General features: G+C 37.6%; 1 protein-coding gene across 2 annotated transcripts in view; it reads left to right on the forward strand.

The window, feature by feature from the left end:
- The first annotated feature begins 19,788 nt into the window (after positions 1-19,788).
- Positions 19,789-23,015, forward strand: part of LOC131157319 (uncharacterized) — a 14,564-nt gene continuing 11,337 nt past the window's right edge. The window contains exon 1 of one of the 2 annotated variants that reach the window (XM_058111379.1): positions 19,789-19,965. In XM_058111379.1, coding sequence (XP_057967362.1) covers positions 19,917-19,965 — 49 coding nt within the window. In that variant the 5' untranslated portion in view covers positions 19,789-19,916. Of the gene's footprint in view, positions 19,978-23,015 lie in introns of both variants that reach the window. The other variant, XM_058111377.1, reaches the window with a different exon arrangement.

The following is a 23,015-nucleotide window of genomic DNA, read 5'->3' on the forward strand; positions in this document are numbered from 1 at the left end:
TGACGAAGAAAAAATCATTACTAATAATGCACAATTAGTGACGAAAATTAAATTTGTCACTAATAGTGAAGGAATTTGTGATAGAACAAGTATTTGTCACCAATAAGGAATTATTAGTGATAGTTTTCACTTTGTCACTAATACTTTCATCACTAAAAGTGACTTTCCCACTCAAACTATCCCACGAAAATATTAGCAACGATCTATCAAGTATTAGTGATGAAAATGTTTGTCACTAATCGTCTTGTTTTAGTGACAATTTTTAAAAAATGTCACTAATTGTCTTGTTTTAGTGACGATTTTTAAAAATCATCACTAATTGTCTTGTTTTAGTAACAGTTTGAGATTAAACTATCACTAAAAATCTTGCCCCAAAAAGGGCGATTTTGCTTCTTCGTTTTGCAGAATCCCCAACCATCCCTCGATCAGAATCTCCAACCCCTCTCTAAAATTCCTAAAACCCCCTCCCTTGCAACCCACCGTTAGTTGCCAAACTCCCCTGTGCTGCAGACCACTGTCTATTGATCGGCTCCCCGTTGCCGCAAGCCACCATCGCTGGACTCCTCTCCACTGCAAGTCCAAGTCTGTGGATCGACTCCTTTCCACCACAGGCCTAAGTCCATTGATTGACTCCCCTCTCACCGCAAGCTACCACCTACGACTCCCCTCCACCGAAGCCACTGCTTGCCACAAAAAGAGAAGAGTCATTCAAGTCAGATCCCAAAAATGGATTGCCATCTACTTGTGCTTCCAAGTAGTCAAATGCTTCTTGCTACCTTCAATTCTAGTTATAGCATAACTCATTTTATCTTATCTTGCTTCATTTAAATGTTGCAATGGTAATATTAATATATGAGAAAGAGCATATTTGATACTTTTAGGTATTTACTAGGTGCATTTTGTTAACTAAAATTTAATGATAGCCTAAGTTAACATAATATAATTCAATTTTTGCTAAATATGCGCAATTTATGACGATATATATCATGATGAGTCACACAATTTGGGTCTTTTAGCACAAAAAATTAAAATTTGTGTAAGAATAAAAAATAAAACTTTGATGATAGTTTAAGAATCTTTAGCATAATTAATTTAACTTTTAAGAGATAAGATTGTAGGGAAAAAAGGAAAAAAAAACTTAATAATTCGAGTTTTTAGCTTGTTTCTTTAATTAAGGAATCATGGACATTAATTAGTCACACATCTAGTAACTTACACACACACACACACACACACACTTAATCAGTTCCAACTTTCAAATTTATGAACGGTAAATTAAGACCAAAACTATTATTTTAATGAAAAAATATTAGGTGCATCGGGTGTATACACTAAATCTAACATGATTTTTCTAGATACACTAAAAATTTATTCATTTAATAAAATACATATACATGACAAAATTATGTTATATTTCGTATACACATCTTATATATTTAATAATTTTTAGATTTTAATACTATTGGTGGATATAATTATAGATATATAAAATAATCAAGTATTAATTAATTTATTATTAAAAATGAAATAAAATTAAAAATAACAACAAAAATCATTTGAAGGAGATGAGAATATTAACTACTTTGGTATCTTAAATGACATTATTGAGTTAAACTATTGAGCCAATAGACTCGTCTACTTCTTTGAGTGTGACTCATGGGACATTAGTAATAAAAAGAGTGGGATAAACACAGAGACCTACTTTACTAGTGTCAATTTTAATACGACATGGTATGAAAATAACCCTTTTGTGCTAACAACGCTGGCAGAACAAGTGTTTTACCTTAAGGATGCAAAATTGAAAGGTGATTGGCATGTGGCACAAAAAATTTAGCCCGAAAGTTTGTGTGATATAAAAAAAGTCCCATATGGGGAGAAGAATGTCATCGATGATGCTTTTTAAGAAGTTGAGTCGTTTGTCAATGCAACAGCTCAATATGATTCGCATGTGGCATCGCGTGGTGACAACTATTTTGCTGAGGAAGGAGTTGATCCTATACTATTGAAAATGGTTGTGCCACGGCAAAAGACATAGGGACTATTGACATTGAAATTGATGATGTACATGTTGACTTCATCAATAATGATGAAACTAATATCAAAGATGAAACAATGGTGGATTACTATACTAAAGAGGAAGAGATACTAGAAAGTGATGATGATACCGCTATTAAGGATTTGTAATCGTACTTCATTTCATAGGGGGTAAGTATGTTATGTTGCCATATTACATTCCATGCATCTGATCTTTATAAATAACTAAAAATATATTGACTATAATTCTATTTAATATGCAATTATCTTATTTTTTTTATGTTGTCTATAATGCAGATATGGCACTAGGAGGTTTTAGATAGCTGCAATGTAGGCCGTCCAGTACGGCCTATCAAGACCATGTAGCGGAGCCGATATAGCTAGAGCATATCGGTGCTGATGTGTCACCGACACAGCCATTGGCAACCCATGCCGATTTGCAACCATCAGTTGGGGAGACCCATGGTGATTTGCGTACCTATATGAGCAGCGTCGGTAAGATTATGATTCTTTAAATTTTTTAATAAATTGATTGTCTTAGATACATGTATGTACAAACATATTATGAATCCTTGAAATCCTTTTTCAATATCGACCTCATCATCACAGACAAGGCCAGGGCATGGTGCAACGAAAAACACCACACTCCGTAGGCATCTGCAAATGACTCAACAGTGTGTTAGGATAGAGATTCTTGTCAAGTACATGACACCAATGGATGATTGGTGCCAACCCTAGGTACGAGAACTTAGTATTATATGCCAACAATTTGCTCTAGTCACGTGCTACAGTTGGCCACAGGTGACTGAGGAGCAGTGCTTGGTTCTGTATGAGCGTATATTGATAAGTTTTCTAACAAGTTCTATTATTACTTTTAAAATACTTTCTTATTTACTGTTTAACATTCTATATGTATTTCATATGCAACTGTTGTTCTATATTGACATTTTCATCGACCCCCATGTCAAAAAAGCAGTGAATAGGAAATTATGCGCTCGGTTTAAGAGTTATTGCCATAACATGCACAGACATTTTAAGAAGATGGGAGATGAAGCTAAACAACACTCGTTCGATAAGATCTCCCTTGAAGATTGGGAGCTAGTGTGTCAACATTTTCATGATCCTCACTACCAGATGATGTATTTAAATTAGTACTACTTTTTGGTATCATTGTGGATTATTATCTCATTAAATCTTTTATGTAGGAAATATGTCGAATAAATGCTGAGAACCGAATCAAATTACATACAACACATTGTCGTGGGTCAAGGTTATTTGTGCATCATAGGCTATAAAACTAGCTTAGTATTACATTTCAAGTGTTATATATGTTTACACATATAAAGTTGTTAATATAAGGTTTGATATGATAATGTAACATGATCCAGTCACTGTACAACTAGAGAGTAGGTCTAGTCTTTTTCAGAGAACACATCAAAGGAAGTCGAGGGAGTGGTGTCAGGGTGTCCAAAAAAAACATATTAGTATGTTATAGTATTTAGTTAATTATTGAATTCAACAATGCATAATTGCATTGTTATTTAATCATTTTCTAAATTTTTTTGAGTGAAAATAAGAGAGGATTGTCTAGATGAGGGATGTAGACGTTCCTAAGGGTAGTCAGCTACCCACAGATGGTGATATATGTGATCAAGTTCTTGGGCATCGACCAAGGGGTTACGTGAAAGGTCTTGGGAGTGGATACATAGCCCTAGTAGCATCATCAATACATAATGCTACATTTTGTGCTGAGATTAAGCAAGTGCATTGAGAGGTCGCACATCAAGTGTCCCTATGACACAACAACTGTGAGAGAGCAATGAGGTAGCGGAGCATCGGCTTGATAACATGATGCACTAGAAAGAGGAGATTGAAGAAATGCTCCGCCAACATCAAGGAGATGTTGCGGGTGGCTCCTCCTCTACTTAGTATGCATGTAAGTGTGTGTATATGTATGAATATATATAACTGTGGCAAGGTTTCTATGGTTAGGTGCTTAATAAAGTTTGATTATGTGTGATCATCACTAGCTTTAATTTATTTTATCTAAGATATGCTAGATTGACTTGATGTAATGAGTTAATTCATATGTAGATTGGTATGTCTGCATGGGGGAGTTTGCATGTAGGTGCTTGTTGGTGTTGGCATGTGTATTGATGCATGTAGGTGTAAGTGAGTGCATTCATGTATAGTTTTTTTAGTGTTAATAGGTATGCATGAATGGGGACTTATGCATGATTAACATGCATTCATGTGTGAGAAATGCATGGGGGAGTATGCATGTGGGTGCTTGCATGCATGTGTGAGCATGTGTGTAGATGCATGTAGGTGTAAGTGAGTGCGTTAATCTATAGTTGTTTGTCTATTAATTGGTATGCATGCCATGATAGCAAGCATGGGTACTTATACATGGTTAGCATGCATGCACGTGTGAGAATGCATGTGCATGAATGTGTGTTAATGCATGTGTGAATATATGTATGTGTTGACTTTGGTGCAATCCCAAGAGGGGGGTGAATTGGGTTTTAAAATATTTCGGCTAATTTAAACATTTACTCCAATTCACCACATATCATATCCCATTCAATGTATACGCGTGTATATAAAATAATTTTTACAATGAAAGTAAACATACACATGTGCAGTATATCTTATTTAAATCAAATGTGTGTATGTAAATAATTATGACATTAAACAAACATTCATACACATACTGAAATTTAAGTGTAGGAATTTAAATGAGAAAGAGAGAGAATGACATACAGATTTGTTAACGAGGTTCGGCCAATATTGCCAATGTCCCCGCCTTGGGCATATCATCAAGGATTCCACTAAACTTGCTCACTTAAATGGGTGGAGTAGAAGCCATTTACATCCTCTCCTTACGGGGGGAGAAAAACCCCAGTTCAATTTTCGAGTTGAACCGAACCCGTCTCACTTACGGGGCTGAGACTCCCTAGTTCAATTTCTGGGCTGAACTGAACCGATCTCACTTATGGGGCTGAGACTCCCCAATTTAATTCCAGGTTAAACCCAATCGATACATGAAAAAAAAATTTGTATATATAAAAAAGCTTATAAATACAAGCATGAATGTAAACCATTAAAGCTCAATACAAACACTCTAGTATGATATGAAATATATGCTCAGTAGAGTAAGGGTGTTTTTCAAACTAATATTTCAACCTTCGAAAATAATCATTCAAAGGTTTTGACCCTAACAAAAATATTCTCCCTTAAGTGTTTTTCAAGAAATCATATGAAGAGGACCAAGATTTACTCTCAAGAATGATTTTAAAACAATGAAAGAAATAATGAGAGTAAAATACTTTTGATGAAGTAAATGCCCTAAATAAAGACTCTCTTTCAAAAAAAGAGTTTTCAAGTGAATGAATGAATGAAAGAGGTTTTGAAAGAGTTTGAGAATTTTGCCCCAATGAAAGATTTTTGCAATGAAAATTTAGTTTGGGGGAACTTTGATAAAAATTAGCCCAAAAGATTAGAGAGAAAATTTTGGCTAATCAAAGTTACTAATCTTAGCTTATGAAGGGGTATATATAGAGTTTGGGAATTTTTGACCGATGGGGACACGCTGGGTATTATTAGAAAAGTTTAATTCAATTTTAAACCCATTTTAGCATTTAAAAATACCCCAACTCAAGAGGTTCGGTCGACCACTTTTGAGGTTCGGTCAACTAGGGTGTTTTTGAACTGCAGTGATGGTCGACCAGACTTGAGGCGATTTTTGAGCCTCCGTGGTTCGGTCGACCGGGCCAAGTTCAGGTGACTAAACTTGCATATTCGATCAACTAGGCCATTTTGTACCTAGAGGTTCGGTCATTTAGGGCGTTAGGAGATTCCCACATGTCAATTCGGTCGACTAGAGTGTTGAAGTACATTTCAAAATGGTCTACCAAATGTTTAATATGTTGACCCTGGGGAGGTTTGGTCGACCGAAGGTCCAACTGTGTTTTGGTTCGATCGACTGAACACACTAAATTTGTTCATATAAGTCCTATTTTTTAATATTAATTTCCCCTGATAGCATATATGATAATGGAGACTTTCCTAAGTTCCAGTGCAAGGACCTAGGGCCTCTCTAAGGTCTACACATTTTAATTTACCCTAAAAAACTTGGCGTCGGTTGACCGAAGTCAGCCCTAAGGTCTGTCTACGGTTCTATCTGAGCATACATTCATATCATGCATGCAAATGCAATATTTTAAAGACCATATAGAAAAATAAATACATATACAACTGAAACATTATGTCTTCTTCTTCCTTCTTTGCTCTTTAACTCCATGGGATACGCCATATTTGTTCTTTAAGACCTGACTTGGTTTCCATGTTCTCTTGATCTTATGTGTGACCTGAATAATACCTATTCACGCACTAAAACACACACATAAGAAACTTGCAGTTTGTCGTTATCAAAACCAGGGACCGGACTCAAAAAGCCAACAGTATGCGTGTGTGTGTGTGTGTGTGTGTTTGTGAGTATGCATGTGTATACATATATTTATATGTGTATGAAGGTGTATATGTATGTTAATGTATAAATGTATAAATGAGTGTTTAAATATGTATGCATGTACTTGGGTTGGTATAAATATGAATACTCATTTGTATATGTGTGTGTGTGTGGGTGGGTGTGTGTTTGTGTGTTTTTTTGGGAGGGGGATATTTAATAGATATGTGTGTGTATGCATGTACTTGGGTTGGTATAAATATGAATACTCATTTGTATATGTGTGTGTGTGTGTGTGTGTGTGTGTTTGGGAGGGGGATATTTATACCAAAGTTTATGTTCCCTTTCCTCTAAATTTAAAACTACAAAGAGAATTACTTAAGAAATGTCAACGGCCTAACTTAGTAAAGGATTACAAAGTTATATACTGATAAAGTTGGTGCAACCCCAAGAGGGGGAGTGAATTGGGTATTTAAAAATTTATTCCTAGGTTAACAAGTTTTATCAACAGTGAAATACAACTTAGAGTCAGTCTACACAATCAACAGAATATCATACATGTGTAGTAAGGTAAAGCGCATAAATGTAAAGAGCACGCACAATATGTTATTGGGGTTCAGCCAATTGTGCCTACGTCCTCGCCTTGGCCACACTAGCGCAAGGATTACCACTATAATGCTCACCTAAACGGGTGGAGCAACACCTAATACAACCAGGTCAATTCAAGGGGCTGACCTCAACCAACACACCTTAATAAGATGGCGCACCTAGCTTTCCTAACCGGGTCTAAGCCAATCCGAGACTATTCCACAAGGCTAGTCCCCCTCTTTAGGCCCCGCGCCTAGAATACAACCAATGTGTATAAAATATTTGTACACGGAAATACGCTTGTAGACAAGCAGATGTGTGCACCAATACACCTCAATCAATAATGCAAGCACGAATGATATGCAAATATGCTCAGTGCTCTAATGTGTGCTAAACTCTCAATCACGTATAGATTTTCAGTTTAGATCTAGAGTGTATATCCAAGCAATATTTGAAACACACTATGTGAATAACACAAAATCCGATCAGGGTTTCAAAATATGCTAAGCAAGTTCAATCAAACAAACTCAATAATATATTATAATATTCAAAACACAATGGAGTTGTTTGAAGTACTAGCTTTCGAAAAGGATTTTTGCACACAAAATCTAGGTTTAGGTATCTTGCAACAACAATGCGAGAACCACAACCCTCAAGGCCTTTCCACACTGGATTTATCAAATAAAATTGGTGGAAGAACTTTAATGCCAAACTCTCAAAGAAAATCGATCAAGCAACAGTACAAATGAGAGTTCTAGCTAAATAGGTTAAACACAATAGCCTTAGAAAATACTCACAATGTTTAGAGAAATAAAAAATGAGGAGTATGTGAGTGTTTGCAAGTATTATTTGGCTAATAAAGGATTTTGGATGTTAATATTTTTTCCTAATCAAGTTTGCTAATCCTTGCTAATTATGATAAATGAATGGGTATATATAGGTAAAGAGGAATTTCGACCATTGGGGACATAATAGGCATAATTAAATTTGTTTAAAAGATCATTAAGAATATTAACCCATTTTATCCCATTTAAAAATTTGGTAAAAAATATTTTAACTCGCGAGGTTTGGGTGCCCGACCAGAGGTTCGGGTGCTCGAACAGACAATCAAAAATTCAATTTTTAGAGGTTCGGGTGCCTGAAGGGTGAGACAGTCGACCGAAACAAAGTCAGTAGCATTTGTTCGATAGTTCAGGTGCCTGACTCACAATTCAGTTAACCGAACTAGGCAATTCAATCGCCTGAGCCCGATTTGAATGCAGTTATTCGGTCACCCAGGTAGTTAAAAAGTCTTTTGACAAAAGCTCGGGTGCCCGGGGAAGATATGTTCAAATTTGGTTCGGGTGCCCGAACACTTAAGTCAACATGTTGATCAGTTCGGTCGCCCAAGCCGTTTTACACGGCCTAAATTCAGTTTCTCGAACCCTCTCAACTTTTGCATTTAAGTTCATTTTATCCTTAATTGAATTCCCCTGATTATGATAAGTGATGTTGGAGACTTGTGTTCTTAGTGTAGGTACCTGAAGTTCAACTATGGTCAATTTGAGCATACCTACCTACCATTCATGACGCAAATTATTACAATTCATAAGAGTGCACAGTCCATAATTAAATTTACATCCCAGAATAAAGAAATAAACTAATGAATACAAAATACAACACACAGATCTTCATTCTTCGGCACGAACACCGCATGCCATCATGATATTACTTTTAGTCTTAAAGCGCGCATAAGGTGAAACTGCATGCAATTCTCAGTACAACCATTAGTACCAAGAGTATTTGTCATAATCAAAACTGGGTGTGACCTATCAGGTCAAAAATTTCCCCATTTTCGATGATGACAAATATTTTATGCAAAAGTGGATATAGGCAAGAAGGGCTCCCCCTGACTTTATGCATAAAGATAATTAAAATAATGGATAATAAAAGATATTAAGCATGATTAAGCATAGTTTACCCCCACTTTTTCCTCTTCCCCCCCTTTTGGCAACAGCAAAAAGGGTTAAGTTATAAAGCACGAAGGCAAAGTATGCCATTTAGATACAGAAGGTATATTAGGAGAAAAAAATTTTGGTAGCACGCCGTTTGAAAATAGATCATTCCCAATCATAGCCTTGTACCTAAGTGAACTGTTTGGAATTTCTATAGACAATGTATAACAGATTTCAATTAAGGAACCCAAACAGAACGTACATTAAGGAAGTAAGAGTAGCATTCAGCATATTTATAATCTTAATGTTCTATACTCCCTCAATGGATGATTATACAAGGATGAAGATTAAATTTTCATTTGGCTTTTACTCATCCTTTCAAAAATATTTTCATGATAATTTTATTATAATCATCTTTGGTTGCCAAAACAAACATGTATTTCCACAAGACATAGTATAATGAAATCATGTCAGCCTGATACTAAGTGTTATACTTATGTGATAGAAAGGCTAACAACTATTAACATACCAATTGATAAAAATGCTAATTTTTGTAAAGGCATGTTGTTTTGAAAGGAGCATGATATCAAATAAAGATTTTGTCAAAACATGCACATTGATATCACCTAATTAATGTATTTTTCAAAAGATATACAAATGAAGGCAAAATACATTTTTATTTCTTAGGGCCTAAAGATTTTAAAGTTAAGTGACTTCCCCTAAGAGCATGAATTTTCTTTATAAATCAACTTGAGTAAAATTTAATCATTATTTTAGAAACACAACTCAAGTTTTAAGAAGCTTAGCATTTAGAAAATGATAAAGAGTTGTGTGCAATAATTAAAGAAAAATCCGGCAACATTTTTTTTGAAAATATGATCAATCCATAAGAACCTGCCAATATCTAAGTACTTCAAATATATACGCACAACCAGCTCCAAGGAATTTAAAATTTCAAAGCAAATGAGCTAAGCGTAAATATTTAGAATTTAAGATCAAATTGCATTTGCACACAATATATTCAAAAAATTGTTTCAACCGTTTGGGCAATTTATCTACAAAAAATTCAGCAGCATGTCGTCTGTAAACGGGACATTTCCCAAAATTAACCTACACAAAAATGATTCTCAAACAAACAGCATCTCAAAAATTTAAGGCATGTGAGAACCTAAATCTACCAGTAGGCAATTCTCATCAACTACATTCGCCATACAGGAGGCATTCTGCACTAAACATGCATCTCAACAGTATAGTCATCCAAGTACAAAACACATGCAAGTTTAAGCACTATTAAATATATAGTCATAAGCAAAAGTTCAATCACCACGGCATAGTATCTGCATGTGTGTGTGGTGAGAGTGATCGTTTAAGATAAGAGTTGTTTTAAATAAATTATAGACCAAATAAAAGTGTATCACAAAAGTGGATCAGATTAAAGACTAAAGTATGATGAAATGGATCGTCACGAAGCACTCCTAGGTCTCCCCGTCGTCATGATCATCATCCTCCTCCTCACCGCTCAACTCCATATCGTCATCCTCTCCAATGTCCTCATCATTCATCTCTCTCAACTGCTCACCAAGGATATAAAAGTTAGCCCGCACCTCGGACTGGAACTCGGTGAACTCGCTATAGAGGGAGTCAAGTCTAACATGAGCTAAAGATGCATGCTCTGTCATGGAGACCCTGAACTCTTGAAACGCTTTAGAGAGGTCACTGATGACCGGCATGATCTTAGCGTTAGACGACGCATAGGGTAGCTCCTGCGGGATCTCCTGAGCTCCTCAGCCTCTCTCATGTGCAGTGGACAACCACATGTTGCCTGTGAGCTTGTATCCCATCAACTTTAGTGTGGTGGAGTTAAAGATGTCAAAGGGCCTGACTTTCTTGATGGTGGCAAGTGGTAACTGAAATGAGGAATAACTTCCCAAGAGGGAGGGGTGAATTGGATTCTTTTTAAAATTTAATGATTTTTAAGCTATTTTTTTTAATTACCCAGAAAACAAGATATATAAACGATAACTACACTTAAAAATACTGAAATTTAAATTCACAAGTCAATTAATGAAATCAACGTAATTCAATCACTCAACCAAAAATATTAGAGCTTTAGTTGATTTTTCTGTAAACTCTTAGTATGCACTTTACTTGATCAAGATTTCCGTAGATTAACCAACGTACTCCCTTTTTGGGTTTCCACAAATGATTAATCAAAACGTACTTTCTAAATATCAAGTACCTTTGTTTCTTTCTCACTTAAGAATCTGCAACCTGCACATTTAAATCATACCACAACAGCAAGTAAATAATATAAAGTAAAGTAGAGAGAAAGACACGAGATTTTTATGAGGTTCGGCTTCAACACAGCCTACGTCCTCGCCTTTGGCAAAACACCAAAGGATTTCACTATATCAGTTTCATTACCTAGTGGAACAATACCAATTTACAACCACTCCTTCTATCAGGCTAGAGTCTGCCTCTCCAAACAATAACCCCTTGTTTGGTCCAACAATTCAACAACTCTGAATCGTTTAAGAATGATGATAAAGAAATTTGTGTACAAAAGAGAACTCTCATAATAGAGTAGATTAGTACAATGATCAGCTCACTTATACTCCAAAGTAATTCAAATATAAGAAATTTGAAGCTCAACGCTTAGTATGAATTACCAAATGATTTTTCAAAGAAAATGAAAGATTCTAATTTTTTAAAGCTTTGCTTCAAAAATATGAATCAATATCAGATCAGAAAGTTTAAGCACAAAAAAATTTTAGATCCTTTGAGAAATTTGAATATTTGAAAATCACTTGATCTAAAAACCTTTGAAAAGTAGCTTGCTCTAAAAACCTTGAAGATTGCTTGATCTTAAACTTTGAAGATTGCTGGATCTGAAACTTTGAAGATTTCTAGATCTGAAACTTTTGAAGATTTCCGGATCTAAAACTTTTGAGAATTGCTTAATTTCAAAAACCTTTCAATATTGCCTCTATGATCATTATTTTAAACTTTTGAAGCTTTTGACTATTTATAGATGTTTTTAGAAGCCATCCATTACTCCCAAAGATTCCTAAAATTCATTTCCAAATATTTTGAAATAAATATGTTTAAAAACATGGTTTAAAAAATCTTCTCTTTTTAAGCCCTTTTTATTTATTAAAAAAATTACTTTTTAGAGTATATATGTTTAAAAAAATATTGTTGATTTTCTATGAGCTTCAAACCACTTTATATTTGAGTTTAACCTTTGAAGTACTTACATTAAGAACATCCTAAAATATAATTCTTTAATCTTAAATCTTGTTCTTCCATCATCTTTGTTGTTTCAATTTTTTATTTGAACTTTTCACCAGTATAATTTTATTCCTTATGCTCTTTGTAATCCATAAGCTTTTCTTTGTGTTTTTCAAGGATTCTTTGTAATCCATAAACTATACTTGTGTTCTTCAAGAATTCATTGTAATCCATAGGCTTCTTTATGCACTTGGGCTTTGTCACTTTCCTGAAAAAATTTTACTTGAAACATATTAAACATATCATTGATTTGTTATCATCAAAATAAGAATTGTAAGCCTTATTAGGCCAACAATCTCCCCCTTTTTGATGATGACAAATCGAGAGCAAAAATAATAAAATTTTAATAGTCATGGCTCCCCCTATCAATATGCATGATACAATTCATGTATGTAAGTTCAAAAGATAATCCATGAATAAACCATACATACACGTAAAAGATTCATCCATCCATTTAAAAGGTATTTAAAAGGTTTTACAAACCATTATATATCATATTTTTGCACTCACTTCTCTTAAACATTTTCTCCCCTTTTGGATATCAATCAAAAATGAGGGAGAGATACAAAAATAGAGAAATGCTGCAAGTCAAAGTACTAGTTTTAGAATATTAGGTATAGACTATCCGATAAAGCTTAAAATACAGAATAGCACATAAAAGTGACAAATAGCTTATAGATGAAAACATATCAGTCAGAGGCTTCCATGGATTCACTCTCATTATTTCCTTCCTCTTGGTCATCACTCTCATCATTTCCTTCCTCATGTTCTCCAGATTCATTATTTCCTTCCTCTTGTTCACTTTCATCATCTCCTTTCTCTAGGTCACCAGATTCATCTTCACTGGATGTTGTAGAACTTATACTCATAGGAGATTTTCCTTTAGAAGAACTGGCCAACTGTTGCTCAATCTTTTCAACTCTCTTATCAGTATGTGAACAATGAGTTTTTATAGATGCAACCTTGTCTTGCAGAGTACCAAGGCTAGATTTCATACCATCACTGAACTTCATATAATGGTTAAAAAATGGAACAAACCATGAAGGAGTGTCTAGAGCAAGTTGAGCTGAAGGTGTTTGGATGGAAGATGAAGGAGGTGGTGGAGCAGATGAGATATTCCTATGTCCTTTATGAAACCACCCTTGTGGAGAATTCTTATAGCCCATCCGTTTGAGAACGGTATCAGAAAAGATATCATAGTAAGTCTTGCTAGTGAAGTTGAGTGATGGTGTTAAAACATGAAAATGAGCAAAAACCATATTCAACATTCCAGCATATGGTAGAACTATACGGGGAGCATCGACTTTCATGATAATCCACTGAATGATCAAACTTGGAAGATCCATCTTTTTCCATTTGAGAATGCACCACATTACAAAACAATCCAGAAATGAAATGTGATCGTGAGAACCAGATCCTGGTAAAATGTTATTTGTAATGAGCTTGTGCAGAATTAGGGTTTTCAAACTAAGTTGCTTATAAAGTGGAGGACGACCAAAGTTTACTGAAGTATCAATCATAACCAGTGGCAAAAACTCTTATGGTGTAAAACCTTAAGCCATAATCCATTGCTTCTCAATAATATGAATCTCAAAATCCTCTAGCTTAATTCGAAGAATCTTTCCCAAAGATATGGGATTTAAATGGATGTCTTTCCCAAGCAAATTTGTTTTGATTCCATCATCACATCACTCCATGTTTGCATAAAAAATACGCACAACATTGGGATAATAGCCTTTAGCTTGGTAGGTGATAAATTTATCCCATCCAATGTTCTTGAAAAGTTCCAAGATTTCGGGAAAATTAGACAAACTACCATTTTTTTTGGCCACACAAATAAGAACTAATTTATTTTTCTTTTTTTATTTTTTATTTTTGAATGGAAGAGATTGAAACTAATGTCAAAAACTAAATTAACTAAATTTAATTTATTATTATAATAATAAATAAATAAAAAATAAGAACACAAAGAATTGAAACAATCCATGTTGTAATTGTAGTTAAAAAGATTTTTGAAAATGACATACTTTGGATTATTAATAAAAAAAAAAAAATGAATGCATGGTAAATCTCACTGCTTGGTCCAGCGGGATTAAAACAAATCTCGTTAGACCAAACAACGAGATTACGTGAGCATCATTTTGGGAAATATTTTCCTGAACAGGGTATTATTTAATATATTATTTTAAATTAAAGATAAAACAGGAAAAAACTTAATAAGAGTTAGTATGCAAGTTAGTATATGAGCTAGTATATGAATAAGTGTGTGTGTAGGCATGTGAAAGTTCTAGGCAGGATCCTCACTCCCTACATTTTCTCATAAAGATCCAAAGCTCCCTCTGCATGCCCATTTGGTACAAACTTTGCAATTAAACTAGTCCAAGAAACCATGTTCTTGGCTGGCATTTGAGCAAATATCTGACAAGTATCTTCCAGCCTAGAAGCCTAAAGGTAAGACACAAACATGGAACTTTAGGACCCAGCATCTCTTTCAATCATTTGTTTAAAAACAACATTGGTTTGGGCATTTTATTAAGTAGGTGGTAGGCTTAAAAAAAAAAACTATTCGAGAGAGAATGCATAGATGAGGGTGTTAGATTGAAATGGTATAAACAAATGAAATACTTTGTTGGGAAGTAATCTACGAGCAACAATTGCACAAGCAAAATTATGCAATCAAAAATACGAGACCAGATTTACGTGGTTCGGTCCACAGTGACCTACATCCACGAAGCACACACAATCCACTATAACTAAGAGAATTACAAGGAGAAGGAGGAGCTACTGCCCTCAACTCCACTCTCTCTCTCTCTCTCTCTCTCTCTCTCTCTCTCTATAAGGATTCACTGCCTCACAGAACACAGCCACGCCTCTTACAATACACACAACTCTCAACCCTCACACACAGCTCTCTGCTGCACACACACAGCCACGCAACTCACCATCTTTCCACACACAATTACACACACATATAGGAAGGGGAAAGTCATACAAGGTAGCTGCAAAGTCAACATGGTAGGCAGCTGTTTGGTGGTCATCCGTCTCCAGCGTCAACGATTGCGGTTGGGTGGTGCGGCTACCAACTCCAATACGAGCCACACCCTAACAATCTCCACCTTGGTGAGTATCAACTCCCAAGTCCACAACTCCACCTTGATACAAACTCGATCAAAGCAAATCTTCATAGCTTAGTTCAATTGTCTGAACCTTGTAAAGAGTACGACCTTCTTCATCGGAAAACCAAACTCGTCTGTTCATTTCTGATGATGTGCTGCTATCATTATCCAAGGTCAAACCACTAACCATTGTCGTTCCAATCAATTGATATAGCCTATGAGACTCCTTCCTAGTAAATATCATTAAGTCACATCGGGTCACCTCCATAGCTCCACTTGCGACATAGAGACAACCCTTAGAATCCAACCGACTAAGGGAGATCAAATTTATTTGCATCCTTGGAACGAAGTTTACCTCATCCAAAATACGAATCGTTCCAACAAGCGTCTTCAGCTTCACAGATCCAATCCCTCTAACATCACATGAATACCCATCACCGAGTGATACCATACCGCGAACTTCTTTGAACGAATGGAAAAATTCTTTCTTAAAACAAACATGAACTGAACTCCAGAGTCCAAAACCCATCCATTATCATTTGGACTGCAGCGAGCATTCATGTTTGTTCTCATCAATTTTCGGAACTCCCTCTTTATATGGCCGTACTTCTTGGAGTATCGACACTCCACATTTCTTCAATTTTGTCGATGTAAATTGCTTGCTATTACAAGGACCTCATTATTACCATGCCATGTGGCATGCTCTGATACATTGACACCGTCTTGTGTCTTCTTTACTTCTTCGTATCATTTTCGATCTTCATAGTCCCTCTTGAAGTGCCCCTTTTTATCACACCAGTAACATATGACCTCGTTCGCATTTCATCCTCTTGATTTTGAACGCCATTATTTACCTCCGAGCTTTCGATATTTGCTTCTTCCTTGGCTTTCATTATTAGCCACCAAAGTTTGCTCACGAGATGTCACAATTGACTTTCTTAACGTCTCAGAATCTTGAAGTGATGCCATCACATCATCCAACTTCAAGGTATCCTTCCCCATGAGCAATGCAGTTACCAGACCATCAAATGAAGCTGGTAGAGATGATAAAAGTAGAAGCGCCTTATCATTTTCATCAATTTTTACATTGAGACTCAACAATTGGGTCAAAATCTTGTTGTAATCATTTATGTCATAAAAAATACTACTTCCCTCGTTCATTCAAAGTTGATATAGTTTCTTCTTTAGAAACAACTTATTGGTAAAGGAATTTGACATATATCTTTGCTCCAATTTCTTCCAGAGCTCCATCAGTGAGGTTTCATCTAACACCAAATATTTAACTTCATTTGCTAGACATAATCGGATTGTGCTAACCATCTTCATCTCCAATTCGGTTCAATCATCATCTTTGAAATCATCTGGCTTCTTCTCGATCAACAGTTTGATCAAGCCTTGATGAACCAAAAACCTTGCTCTCCCATAAACAGAAGTTGTTCCGCCCATCAAACTTCACCACCTCAAACTTTGAAGTGCCAACACCTGATACTTTGCTTCGAATCTCACAAAATAGACATTGCCAATGGCTCCAGAATGGCCAAAAACCCTAGAAATGGTTCAAGTCGTTTGAAAAACCAACCCAAAATGGCTCTAAAAAGTCCAGTCAAACTTTGGTCAATCCTAGTCAAACTTAATGGAATATTCTTTGACAGACGGAATATTCCTGATAACGTTAGTGATGTCGTCTGCTGACGTGGCACAGGGGCCCACCTCCTGTGAGGTTGGGGCCCACCTACAATGGGGTCCCTGCTGGGGTCCACCTACTGAGGTGTCTATGGGTCCCAACTGCTGACGTGGTAGCTGATGTGGCACGATCTTGACTGCTGAGGTGGCGTAGGTCCCCCGCTGATTGTGTAGCTGACTCAGTGCTGACGTGGCCGTGGACCTACTGATGTGTTTGCTGACTCAGTGCTGATGTGGTGATGATGTCAGCATCTTCAACCTTCAGATGCTCGCTGTTTGTGCGCCGATGCGTGGGAGAGCATGATCCCACCCTCTCATCTCTTGCCGGCGCATGTGGACACATAAGAAGGTGTGGCAACGCGGTCTTTTTGTCATTGGCGCGTGTGAGCTCGTGCGGCTTCGTCTGAGCTCCATTCGAACTCCAATTACCGCTATTGGCTTCATCCCGACAAGAGGAATGTTTTGGTGGTCTCAAAACTGAGTTTCAAGCTACTGGGCAAAGGCTCAAATCTGGGAATTTTGCTCTGATTTGGAAACTTTGCTCCAACCTCTCTCTGATACCATTTTTTGGGAAGTGATCTACAAGCAACAATCGCAGAAGCAAAATTACACAACTAAAAATACAAGACCATACTTATGTGGTTCGGTCCACAGTGACCTACATCCACGGGAGCACATACAATCCATTATAACTGGGAGAATTACAAGGAGAAGGAGGAGGCTACTGCCCTTAACTCCACTCCTTTCTCTCTCTTTCTCTCTCTTTACAAGGATTCACTGCCTCACACAACATAGCCATGCCTCTTACAATACACACAGCTCTCAGTCCTCACACACAGCTCTCTACTGCACACACACAACCACGCAACTCACCATCTTTCCACACACAATTACACGCATATATATACACATATGGGAGGGGGAAAGTCATACTAGGCAGCTGCAAAATCAACATGGTAGGCAGTTATTTGGTGGTCGTTCGTCTCCAACGTCAATGATTGCGGTTGGGTGGTGTGGTTGCCAACTCCAATACAAGCCACATCCTAACATACTCCTCATAAAACTCCAACCTACCAAGACCAATCGATGAACCCAAAGCTGGAAGAAAAAAATAGAAAATGGAGATACCTAAAGAGGCTTGGCGTCTATTACTCAAGGCTGCCTTACTTGCGGCTGGAAGAGCCGATGAAAGCGTGTTAGAACCAATCAGATCGCAGGGATATCCCAAAAAAAGTTGTCGCCGGCAAGGTGAATGATTGTGTAAATCCGAATGAAGACCCAGGCCGACATCACCGTGTGAGTAAGATAGAAGCTAAAACAACAACACAAGACTTCACAAAAATTTACAAGAAATCCAAGAAGATTAAACAGTGCCCAGAACACCCAGCAAATCCAATTCCTCCAAAAAATAACAGGTGATGTCATCGTGGTCCAGATTGAAGTCGGCGATGGTGTTCTTATCTAACACCTTGTCAAAGATGACAGATAAGGATGAAAAGGAATGCCAGGTGAGTTGAAGAGGATTGTCAGGCAAGCCGGAGGGAAAGAGAGGAGCAGAATTGAGAGTTACGTTTGCGAGAGAAAATGGAAAACAAGAGAAGATGGAGAGTGAGAGCCTGAGAGTGCAAATGGCGAGCCTCGCGTCCATGAGGGAATATCTGGAAAGCGAGGATGAAGATTGTAAGGGTGGTGGTGGTGTTGTGGGCTGCTGTGATGGTGCTGATGGGTTGCGAGGAGATGGGTTCCCCGACCTGTGTATGGATCTATGCTCACAGGGAGTTGGTTGCTATTGTATGTGAGTGGGTGCAGCTGTGCGTAAGGCAGCAGGGCTGGTTGCCGGAGCAAGGAGCTGCTATGCATGACGGTGATTATGGTTGACAATGATGGTTGTTGGGTAGAGAGCGAAGAGTCTGATCGAGGATGGTTGGAGGGGAGGTGGATGTAGGCTACGACTGTGTCTGACGCCGGTGTGAGAGAGAGAGAGAGAGAGAGAGAGAGAGAGAGAGAATGGAGAGTGTAGGCTTAAAGCATGGAGAATGGAGGCCTGTGTGCTTGGATCGGAGAATGGTGGGCTCAGTTTGTTGCTTATGGGTGTGGCTGGTTTCGGAGAGACGAGGGAGAGTGAGGGAATGGACGTGGAGATGGGGGTGTCGTGGGGTGGGGATGCGAGGATAATGAGTTTAGATGATGGGTGAGAGTAGAAGGTGGTGGTGGTTAGGGAGAGAGGAGAGAGGAGAGAGGCAATGAACAGTGGAGGAATTAGAATGAAGACTCCCCCTCTGGCCTGCGTGAACAGTAGCCTATTATAGGTTTTTTTGTTTTTGTATTTTTTTTGTTTCTTTCTTTTTTGTGTTTTTGTTGTGAATAATAATAATAATAATAATAATAATACTTTTATTGTATTTGGCCAAACAAAATGGGGTGTGTACAGCCGTGTTGACTTGGCTCCACTTGAAATCTTAACACCACCCTAGCCAGAAAACAGGAACGGCAGATTTTCCTTGGCTCACTCAGTGGGCCTGAGAAGGCCCAAATGTCATCGCCTATGTGTAGCTTCCCATGGTGGTCTCAGCCCTTTGGGCTAGAGTTTCTAACATAAGGGCCTGGATTTTCCCATATATAACTGGGCTTACAAAGTAATGGGCTCATTAACACCTCTGACCCATCGTGGGCCGTTCTTAACTGGAAGCCCAAGAGATTCCCACTATCTCTGTGACCATGCGACTGATCTGTTGAGGCGTGGGTTTTGCTTAAGCCCTCGTTTCTTGCGTCCGCGGGGTTTGGGGCAAGCGACGGAAGAAAATGGATTCGGAATCCGAGAAGAAGAGCAGAATCGTTCAAGCATCGTCTCGTGGGTATTCTTGTACTCCTCCAATCTTTTCTTTTATTCCTCCTTCTTTGTTTGGTTTGATCAACTTTATGTGAAATTTTAGCATTCTCCTTCTTGAGTTTGTTGGTATATGTGCGTATTCCTTACTGTGCGCTATGCGGTGTTTGAACTTTTTGATTCATCGCTTATTCTTATAAATTGTTTTCATGCTTGGTTTCTCAATCATAAGTGGAGTAGATGGTTTAATTGTAATGCATTGGAGATTTGGGAATCATTCGTTGCTTGTTCTGTCATGTGCGATATTTGGAGATTATTATGACACTTGCGATGATTTTGATTAGTTCATAAATTATTGAATGCCATGGATTGAACTTCAAATCCTAAAGGGGCGGTATCTTTTAATACCCTCAGGAATGTGATGTTTGTAGCATCCCATTTTGTCATGGGCAGAATATTTCACACCTTGTGAAAGGCCGTGCAGCACTAGATAAAGTACTTTTTTTAACTAATTAGCCAAAGATTACCGCAGTTTACCACATGAACACATTCATAGCAGTTGAATGAAAATAAGTTAAAGCAATAAGCAATTTGTGAAAGCAAATGGCAAGTAAGCGGTAAACATTAAAGTAATGCAATTCATTAAGAACACCCCATAAGCAATATGTGTTTAGTGTGGGAGACAAGTAGGCTAAACACGGTAGACAATTGTTTGTGAGTTTTATAAAACTAATGAACATTCACCTTTCCCTAAAGAGCTTTATATGTTATTTTAGTTCTAGCACTAGGAAACATCAAATTGTCTAAGGAGTCATATTTCCATTTTTCACTAAGTCTTTTAATTACACATTATATAATAGTTTGAAGAAGATGACTTACGTGTTTAAAGTAGCCTGACAACTCACGAAGACTGGCAATGATGTCTCATTGGCTTGAACCCTCTCGCTTGTTCGAAGGCTCTGTGGCTCTCTTGTTGGCGGAAGGCTTGAAGACTTGAAGACGAAGGTTGTGCTGGTTCGAAGGCTCGAACCTCAAAGACAAAGGGCTCTTTGTGAAGGCTCTCTTGCTAGCTCTTGGCGGAAGGCTTGAAAACACGAAGATGAAGCTTGGACTTGTTGGTTTGAGTTGAAGCCTCTGGCTAGGGCTAGGGTGAGTTTGAAGGCTCTGGCTATGTTTTTCGAAGCCTTGCGTTTTCTTTCTTAAAAGATTGAAAAGAAAAAAAATAAAGTTAAAAGCTCAGATATCTAAAGGTGTGACTCAATGTGTTGTGAGCCTTGGTGCGCTTCATTGTGCCTTGCTGCAATACTAAGCCCTAAAGAAGAAGAAGACGACTTACTAGTTTGAAGCAGTCTGACAACTCACAAAGACTGACAATGACATCTCATTGGCTCAAAGCCTCTCGCTTGTTCAAAGGCTCTGTGGCTCTATTGCTAGCGGAAGGCTTGAAGACTAGACGACAAAGGTTGTTCTGGTTTGAAGGCTCAAACCTTGAAGACAAAGGGCTCTTTGTGAAGGCTCTCTAGCTGGAGAAGGCTTGAAGATGAAGCCTGGACTTGCTGGTTTGAGTTGAAGCCTGTGGCTAGGGCTAGGGTGAGTTCAAAGGCTCTAGCTCTAGCTCTGGCTCTGGCTCTAGCTCTGGCTCTGGCCATGTCTGTCAAAGCCTTGTGTTTTTTTCGGATTTCTATCGAATAAATTAGGAAATTCTATTTTTTGAATAAAATTTGAAATTACGATTTCAAATTCTAGTAGTTTTAGTTTCCTGTTTTCTAGCCTAGAGATCTGCTGATTTGATTTGCTGATTTTGTGACCTTCCTAATTTGCTGGCCTTCCTCTACTATTTATCTTGTAATCTTGTCTCTTGAAATTCAATAAGAATGGTTATTCTTCTTCTCAAAAATCCTTCATGGTATCAGAACCTCGTGCACTTTTTCTAATTTGTTCTTTCTTCCGATGATGTCGTATAAGTCGGTGATGACTAGCACCCAAAGAAATCCTACCAGCTCTTTTGGTACTTTGAAACCATTATGCCCAATCTCACTATTCCTCCTAGGTCTGTATCTGCTGATTACTATTCCTAGAATTCAACCCTTTATCTCACGGTTACAAAACTCATTGGGCACATCTATCTCGAATGGTATTAGAGCCTCGTGCTTTTTTCGATTTTGTTCTTTCTTCTGATGATGTTGTATAAGTCGGCGATGACCGGCACCCAAAGAAATCCTATTAGCTCTTTCGGTACTTTCAAAACCATTTCGCCCAATCCCATTATTCCTCCCAGGTCTGTATCTACTTATTACTATTCCCATAATTCAACCCTTTATCTCATGGTTACAAAACTCAATGGGCACAACTATCTCGAATGGGCTCAGTCCATAAAATTGGCGATTGATGACAGAGGCAAAATAGGGCATTTGACTGGCGAAATATCAATACATGCTGCTGGTGACCCTGATCTAAAAAATGGCAGTCCAAAAATTCTCTTATTATTACTTGGCTCATCATTTCCATGGAACCTGCAATGGGAAAACCTCACCTATTTCTCCCCACTGCTAAAGACTTCTAGGAGGCCATTCGAGATCTTTATTTAGACTTGGAGAATTCTTCTCAAATATTTGAGTTGAAAAATCGATTCTGGAGATCCATGCAGAATGATCGTGATGTTACTACTTATTACAACGAATTGGTAACGTTATGACAGGAACTTGATCAGTGTAATGATGATGTTTGTGAGAATTCGAACGACCATGCTCGCCACAAGAAGAGAGAGGAAAATGATAGGGTTTACATGTTTTCAGTCGGCCTTGATCGAAGTTTGGATAAGATCTGAGGCTGCATTCTCGGCAGGAAGCCATTGCCCTCTATTGGGGAAGTTTTTTCTGAAGTTAAACATGAGGAGTCAAGGAGAACAATCATGTTGCGCAACACTGAACCTGGTTTTAACCTGGAACCTGAGAGCTCTACTCTTGTTTCAAGAGGTGTTGATTCTGACAATGACGGGCATAAGAAACTGTGGCGCGAGCATTGCAAAAAACCATGGCATACGAAGGAGATGTGTTGAAAGCTTCATTGTAAAC

Source organism: Malania oleifera, chromosome 6, assembly GCF_029873635.1.
Source record: "Malania oleifera isolate guangnan ecotype guangnan chromosome 6, ASM2987363v1, whole genome shotgun sequence".
Classification (NCBI taxonomy): Eukaryota; Viridiplantae; Streptophyta; class Magnoliopsida; order Santalales; family Ximeniaceae; genus Malania; species Malania oleifera.